The 8,498-nt window shown below is 57.3% G+C and overlaps 1 protein-coding gene across 2 annotated transcripts in view; it reads right to left on the reverse strand.

Annotated features, from left to right (window-relative positions):
- LMF1 (lipase maturation factor 1) overlaps positions 1 to 8,498 on the reverse strand; it is a 67,452-nt gene that overhangs the window by 38,675 nt on the left and 20,279 nt on the right. The window contains exon 5 of one of the 2 annotated variants that reach the window (XM_029947687.1): positions 1,818 to 1,948. The exons of the other annotated variant lie outside the window; for it this stretch is intronic. Within the exon in view, the coding sequence (XP_029803547.1) occupies positions 1,818 to 1,948 (131 nt within the window). The remainder of the gene's footprint in view (positions 1 to 1,817; positions 1,949 to 8,498) is intronic. 2 annotated transcript variants of the gene reach the window in all.

Raw genomic sequence — 8,498 nt, forward strand, 5'->3', positions numbered from 1 at the left:
TGCCGGCAGACGGCCCGCCCCCGGCACAGCGTGCGACGGCAGACCCGCGGCGCAGTCACCGGGCAGACGTCTGTGCGTGCGTGTCCGAACACAGACACGACGTGTAGCTCAGAAGACACATAACATGTACACACGTGTGTGTGAATGCTGCATGTTTACCAACAGGTTCCTTTGTCACAGCTCGTGCTGGGCTTCCCTGCACGTCCCACTTGGCTGTCTACAGATTTCCACGCGCTGAAATCTACCCTTTGTGAGTGTACTCGGACGTTCTTCCGTGCAGCGGCCGTAGGCTCAGAGCCGCCTGCGGAGCGTGGCGGCGTGCCCGCAGAGTCCGTGCCCCGGGAAGCGCCCCTCGCGGTCTGGGCCTGGCAGCCCCCTCCGCAGCCCCCGCCAGGACTGCCCGGTGCGCATCGCCTGACATGAGCCTGGGAGGCTCATCGAGGCCCCGGTGGTGGCTCACCGCTGGTCAGGGGTGCGCCGCGAGCACCCACACGCGTGGGGCAGGGGCAGCAGCACCCCGCCGGCGAGCAGCACCCCCAGCACCCAGATGCTGGCGGCTGACACTGTTCTCTGTACAAAGGAAGCAAGGCTCTTGGGGAAAGAGCTGGATCGAGGGCTCCGGGAGGGAAAGCACGAGCTGGACCCGCTGCTGCCGGGGAGCTGGGAGTCTGGGGGGCTCCGTGAGGGCGTGGCAGCCGCCTGGGGGCCTCACAGCCCGAGCCCGGCAGGTCCTCGTGGCGGCGGATCCTCGTCTACGAGAACAGAGGGAACCGCTCAGCAACATAAACGAGTATTTGGTAAATAAACGAGGGGGAGGGTAGTGGAATTCCGATTCACGACAGCAGGAGGACGAGAGGGACTGGAAAACCACCACGGCACAGCGTCCCAGTGATGACGGCTACAAGGAAGCTAAAGTCAGCGGGCGAACCGTAAAGGAAAACAGGGTAACTGCATAACTTCAACAAAGTCCCCCAATTTTTAATAATGACCGTGTGCCTCTAATGTATCTACACAAATTACGTGAGGATGGCGCGGGGTCCTCCCTCCTGGGGTGCGGGCCGGGCCCAGAGACCGGCTCCCAGAGGACAGGGAAGGGGCGGGGGGAGGGTGCGCCGGACACAGGACGCACCCGGGCGCCCACCTTCACCGGGTGACCCAGCTCCGCATCACCTGCGCCGAGCCGTTGGACTCAGGCACCCGATCTGGTGACGCGAAGGGCACCTGTCCTCCGTGACCCGGCTCGGCACGAGAAACACCAGATGCACCCAGTGTGAGGGGGACTGAACCAAATAAGTGAGCGGAACTGCTCAGAACTGTCAAGGTCCTGAAAGTCCGAGAGACTGCCACAGACCCAGGGGACAGAGCAGACGCGGCGGCGTGTGCAGTGTGGCCCGGGAGGGGCCCTGAGACCGGTGGGGGCTGGTGGAGAGCTGAGAGACCCACCACGGTCTCGTTCAGCCGGCGTCTCTGTCCAGCCGTCACGCGCCGCCTGCAGGGACGCGGGCGAAGGCTAGTGCGGGCGCTGCATTTCCTCCACAACCTTTCTGTGAGTCAGAAACTGTGTCAAGACCATCTTCTTAGACGTCCCGTTGACACCATTTCACCAGGCACAGGCTAGCGCCCGGCTCGTGCGCCTGACCGCCCAGAAGGGCGCAGGGCCTCGGGGGCTCCGCCTCGGGTGAGAGCCCCCCGCCCCCGGGACCGGCGTGCCGCCGTTCACCCCGAGTGCACCCCGAGCTCACCCCGGCGGAGGCCGAGGCGCCCGGACCTCAGACGGCACCCCCGAGGCCGCCTCTTGCTCCGGGTTCGTTTCCCACCTTGCGCTTTGCCGCTGGTCGGGTCCCAGCGGACTGCGGACAGCTCGCTCCGCTCCGGTGTCCAGATCAGCGTCGGAGGCACCGCCGCCCGCCGCGGCTGTGTCGGCGATCTGAGTTCACGAGACCCGTCACTGAAAACAAACAGAACGACTGGTGTTCTCCACGGAGGTCACGCTCCAGCGAGCATGGCGACCCGAGCCGCCAGCGGTCCTGAGGAGAGCGACGACGTCGGGATGCGTGCGAGCCTGGAGCGACCCGGACCCCGCCGCCTCGTGGCATCCGGGCGTGGACCCGCGCGGACTCGCCGGCATCGAGCTCCTCCCTGTCCCACGTGCTGTGGTGATGGTGGGGACCCGTGAAGCCACGGCCCTCATGGGCTGACTGGTGGGAGGAAGGCGGGGGAGAGACGATAAACCAAGAGGAACATGAAAACCCGCGTCAGGGGGCGGGGAGTGGGCGAGAAGCGGAGCGCGGCCCAGGCTGGGGAGCCCCGCCGCGCGGGACAGGAGGTCGACGGCGGGGAGGCGTGCCGTCGGGGCCGCACGGTCCCACGCGGGGGGAGCCGGCCCGAGGCGAGGTCGGGTGGATGTGGCGCAGAAATTAGTCGCAATCCCGTCTGCAGGTCACTCTTCCAAATGCTCCACAGACATTCATCAAGGCTAAAACCCAAAGGGAAACCAGCAACGCTCTTCCTTCCTTGTCAAAGGTATTCAAAGAGGAGAGCAACCCACACGCCTATCCTAAGTACAGGGGTCCAGCTTTAAAAGAGGGTCAAAGTTCTCAGCAAGAAGAGGACAGCCCGCTGGGAAGAGATGGGTTCCGCACGCTCAGGAACTATTAGCAGCACGAAGACTGCCCCGCTGTCAGGGTCTCCGGTCAGGGAGCCCGCACACACAAGAGCTGCCATCGTAACCGCAACAGAGCCTGGCTTCCTCGCTTAACATTTCTGTTTCAAAACATCAAAGCATTTACACAAGAAACTGGCACACAGCTGCTACTCCAGGGCTAACCTAACAATGCCTCTCCCTGTCACTGGTGCTGGCAGAGGTCAGGCTCGCCGACGCCGTGCTCCTCCTGCGTCCAGCAACGGGGCATTGGAGCCAGGAAGCTCCGGGGACACACACCGGATTCTGGAGGTTCCAGGCCAGCCAGGGGCTGCGATGGCGTCTGTGGAGACCAAAGTCGGTGTGACTCAGGACACATCCGTGTGTACCTGGCGGGGAAGGAGCACGGGGCGGTGGTTCCTCTTGCCTCAGACAGGCGACCGCTGATGCCGCAGGTGTAAAGGGGAGCACCCATCTCAGCAGCTGCTTTTAGCTGGGATCAAGTGAGATCTTACAAAATGCGATCAAAACATGGGCTTAAAAATGATCCTTCCTAAGCAAGAATAATGCTCTCAAATATACACGGGGAAGAAGGCTGTGGAGAAGTGGGTGTGTCTCTGAGCCTTGCCCCCAGCACAACTGGGTACCTGCCTTTGTGAGCCATAAAGATCTCTAGGACGGGAAGAAGATCAGTGGTACCCAATTTGCAAAAAGTTAACCTGCCCCACAGCCTCCAAATCCAGAGACCTGTAAGGCATCCACTCCAGGTGGTTAACAGTTCCCAAGCAGAAATCTCTATCAAGGGGCGGGGAAGGAACTGACAAATTATCTAATATGTTTGATTCAGTAAAAATAGTATCAGGAGAAGTCAAACAGTTGTGTTGGTGAATTTGGAATGAAATGTTAAAGCATGATCAGAGATGAAAAATAAAGCAAACCAAAAAAGAAAAGGCAACTATTAACTCTAGAAAAAAACAAAGAGTTATTAGAAATAAGAGAGCACAATTCACTGTGAGCTCAGGAGATGACATTCACACAATGTAAAGACTGAGTATGATTTCCATAAATTATAATTGTGAGATAGTTGTACTGAGATGATGAGGGAAAGAGAATTAGGATATGGGCGAGTAATCCTTATCATTCATAACATGAAGGATATAGAAAAAGTCTAAATGTGATACACCAAGAATAATCTACATAAATGTATCATTCCCAAATATGGAGGTAAATACCAGCAATGGTAGAAAAAGTAAAGAAGTTGCTCCAGGAAACAGAATAGGGTGAGCACAGGTAAAAGAAGATTCTGCTGTTTTTGTTACAAGTTGTGACATACAATTTCTTTCTAGTCCATGCACATGTCTAATGATTTTTAATAATTAACAGAACAATCTTAAGGCCCGATTATCTGCTCACGGTGTAATAAAATCATAAATTGGTCAACAAAAAGTAACCTACAAAACCCTGAGGGCTTGGGACTTTTGAAGCTCTTCTCTAAATAGCACTTGGACCAACGCAACATCAGCACCGACAATCACAAAACTACACTATGTGCCATGATCAGGAAGACACTAGAGTCTCACACTGACAGGGTCTGTGGCCAGGGACACAGTCAGAGGGGCGTGGTCACCTACCTCTATGCTTTCATTAGTAGATAAAAAGAGATGGAAAATTAATGAGTTAAACAATCAACTCTAGATCTTAGGAAATAATAAACGCCTTCCTCCCAGAAAGAGGAAACAACTTATAAAAAGTGAAAATTAATGAGCTAGAACACATTTTTTAAAAAATCAGATAAAGCCAGTTGTTGGAAAAGACGCACAATGGAGATCACCTTTGGCTGTTCTGACCACAGGATACACATGGGAACACAAGAGCTCAGTACTGCCCAGGAGCTGAGCTAGAACGCCAGCTGGAGGGTGGGGGAGGCCGTTCCCAACAGCGCGTAGCCATGGCGGTAGCAGCAGGAGGATCCGGGGAAGAGCGTGCAGCAGTCTGACAGACCCCGGCCACAGGGACGTCAGCAAGTCTCCAGAAAAAAGGGTGGTGACAAAACCATGGTTTTCACCCCCCAGGGGGCCAGCTCCCAGGAGACTCAACAGCTCATCAAATGTGATGTCACCGTCACTAACACAAACTGACGCGAGATGCTATGTCCAAAGCACATTCTCTGCCACATTTAATCTGTAACAACCTTCCTCTTCTAAAGTCTTATTAGGTCGGACACAAACCACATCTTTCACATTTGTATTCCTGATTATTGGAAATAAATCCAAAAGCCCCTCAAAAGCAAATGCTAGTCAAACATCCACATCTACACAATTTAATAAAAATAAAAGGCAATTTAGAAGCATTTCAGACAAAAGCCACCCACATGGATTCAGAACTACAAGTGTGAATAAAAGCAACAAAATGCTTCTTTGCTATTCTAGAATTCTGCATATTAAAGAGATAAGCAAGTTTCAGAAATAGAAGTGGGTAGCTACATTTGATGGAAGAAATTGAGAATAAGCAAAATGGTAATGATCGTGTAAGGAAAAAGAAGGTCCTTAAAATAGATTTTCTTCTAGGTCTTAGTAATTTTCACCAGATAGCCCTCGGTGAGAACAAAGAGCAGACAGGCCCAGAATCAGCCCCCTCGGGGTATGCAGTGCCCTTCACCTGAGTGTGTGTTGCACACAGATCCCAGGCAGCATCAGGGCAAGGGGTTAACATGGGAGGGAGGAGCAGACGGTAGATAAAAAAGAGAATCCTGAAAACAAGCGTCACATACAGTGTGTGCACGAGAGAGGGGACCCAGCACCTTGAGAGACTCACCCGGAGGGGTCCGGCGCCCCAGACCCGACTTTCCCCTTTCAACACGCCAGTGTGAACACTGCGCACCCCTGGGGACCCCTGTGCCAAGTGGGTCACAGCCAGGAGCGCCACCGCTCGTGTGGGAAGGGAGCCTCCGGTGACCCCCGGGCCGCAGCCCCTCCTCCCCAGCAGAGGGTCTCCCCGCACCGGTGATCCCAGGGACCGGAGAAGGGGGCAGTGGCGTGCAGACAGAGGCAGCAGGGCGAAGAGAGGATGGGGGTGGGGGTGGGGGTGGGGGTATGGATCAGGACCGGCCCCAAGACCCTGGTCAAGGAAGCACCCAAAATTGTAGACAGCCCGGGGCACCATGGAGAAGACCCAACCCAGGCTGCCGGCGGACGGTCTCTGGGCCCTTCAGGCGGCCGCAGCCAACCAGGGCTGCTCCCAGCGAGTAAGGGGCAGAAGCCATTCAAGATGGTCTCCCTCACTCTGAAAGGACTATGTCTGTAGGTGACACGGTTCACAGCCCACGCATGTCACACGGGAGCACTCAAATGCACCTGACGCAGGCTTCTCTCTGCTTCCTCAGGATGCAAGCAGACGAGACCAAATCCAAACCACGCTGAGCGGCCACCGTCACTGGCGGGAAGCAGGGAGGGTGCGGGCGGACACCCACGGAGCCATGAGGAGAGTGGCTACTTTGAGCCCAAGCCCCCGGGGAGCCACAGGGAACACCCCTGAGAGGGTGCACAGCCAGCAGGCGAGGCTGCCTCTGATTATGGAAGTAATCTGATTACAAGAAACTGCTTTCTCGGGCTTGGGGGCTGGGAAGGGAATCAGACGAACCATAAATTAAAGCAGAGGATATGAGAACCAGGCACAGTGCAGTGCCGGGGACACAAGGGTCTGGAAACGGTTTGGTAGGACCTGCTGCCGCCGAGTCCGCCTGGCGCTCGGAGGCTGTCTAATCGCTTCCTGTAGGCAGGCTTTGCTCCAGCACGAGTAGGTTTTAATAAAAACTTCCAATTGGACCAGTAAACCCCTCATTAAGCTGTTTTTAAAGCATGAATTTAAGAGCAGCAAGGGTAAGGGGTCACAGGCGGCATTTAATTCACAACGGCTGGTGGGAGGTGCTGCTGGGACAGACACCGGAGTTCAAGGGTCCAGGCCACGAGAACACCGGTGCCAGCACTGGGACTGCCCGGAAACCGACGTGATAAGGCAGCAGCGACCAGAGGAGAGTGCCAACACCCGACGGGGCCGCTGCTCTGAGCACAGCCAGAGCCTGCGTGCACGGGTCCCTGCAGGGACTCACTGGCCCCCCGACGCCCAGCCCGGCATGTGTGCCCCCCCCCCCCCGCACCGACTGTGCCCACCCCCACAGCTCAGCCCCGCACCTCTGGCGCCACCCAGCCCGCCTAGCCTCAGTGAGACCACCGTCAGACACCAATGTCCTCCAGGGTCCTGCTCCCTGACCCTGTGGCTTGTGGCCAGCCCTGCCGGTGTGGACTGCACGTGGTGTTCAGCACATCATGATAAGTGAATAGTTCATCCACGGAGCTTCTTATTGAAACCAAGTGTCCCTAATGCATCCTGTCCTCAGCCAGATGGGCCCGCAGTGCAAACAGAATGTTCTTTTCCTACAAAGGAATGTTCCAAGCCACGGAGCCCCCGGAAATCCTTCCCTCAGACACCTCATGCCCCAGGGACGGTGCCCAGGCTGTCTGACCCAGGAGGACCCGTGATTTGCTTCCCATGTTCAAGCACCATGTGCGATTTCAATCTAGGAGCTGCACCTGGAGAACGGAAGCAGCTGGCCCGGAAGCGGCGTTCAGTCCCAGCGGTGCTAAGGTCTGAGGGTTCAGGCTGCCTGAGGGTCTGGTATCAGTTCCTACCTGCAGTTTCCTGCCCCCGCTGAGCCTCAGAAGGGGCCAGGTCTCCACGCCCCCTCGATAAAGGACCTTCCGGACCACAGCAGCACCAAAAAGCAAAGCCCGTGCAGCAATGGGCAGAGTGATGAAAAGCTACGGAAATATCACCCCTTTGAAAGCAAACTAAGGTGTAAACCAAACATGCTCATGCAGCGTGTGCCCCCATGAAGGGTGAGGTCCCCGAAGCTCCTGGCTGACCATCGGGGGAGGTGGGGACCCGGGACCACCTGGGGGACCACCTAGAGGCCAACACCTTCACACACCGGGGTCCCTCAAGCTAAAGTCACAGCCAAAGTTACGTGATCCTTCCTAGGGCCGGAGAAACGCTGGGGCCTCGGGGCCTCAAACAGCCGAGTTCTCTGCAAAGAGCCGTCCTCCTCGTGTGTGTGTTGGGGCACAAGGGTCCTGCAATGGCTCAGCTCCTGGTCACCGGGCTTGTCCCCTCTGCCGCCGCCAGCTGGCCCCCCCTGGTGCCCGCGGCTGCCCCAGGCCCGCGGGGCTCTGCGTCTGCAGAAACACTGGGGCGAGCTGCATGACGCAGCCCTGGGGACCAGGGGGCCCCTCCTGGGTCTGAAGCTCACCCAACACAGGTGGCCATCAGGGCTCAGGCCACCTAGCCAGGCTGTGGGCCAAGAGCAGCCCCTTCTGGGCAGAAGGAAGCACCAGCTGGGCCTGTCTGCTGGTTCCTATGCTGCTTTCAGGGGCGGTGAGGAGTCCGCGCAAGGGCGCCACCCCGAGCTCACCACCGACAAAAAGCACTTTCCGCAGGGGAGCAGGAAACAGCACCTACAGAAGACCTGAATTAATTCCTGTGACACCCATTCTTTGAAGTCAAAGTTACCAACCCCGCGGCCTTCAAGGCGCAGCCACGCTGGAAGCCTCCGCAGGGCTGCAGCTGGCAAAGCAGCCTCCTGGCGCCTGGCGGCCTTCCTGCTGACCGGCCGTCACCTCCCCCGGCGACCTGGCTGCGTGCTCGAGGGCACAAGGGAGCCTGGGGTCCTGGGACCGCAGCACGTGCCACTCACTTTGGAAAGCGGGCCCCTCAGGACAGTGGGAAACGTTCCAGAAACTTGGAGGCAGTCCGAACGACGTGTGGTCATTCTGAACGAGGGGAAGGCACTAGAAAGAGGGCT

The sequence above is a fragment of the Suricata suricatta genome, chromosome 8 (genome assembly GCF_006229205.1).
Source record: "Suricata suricatta isolate VVHF042 chromosome 8, meerkat_22Aug2017_6uvM2_HiC, whole genome shotgun sequence".
In the NCBI taxonomy this organism is placed as follows: Eukaryota; Metazoa; Chordata; class Mammalia; order Carnivora; family Herpestidae; genus Suricata; species Suricata suricatta.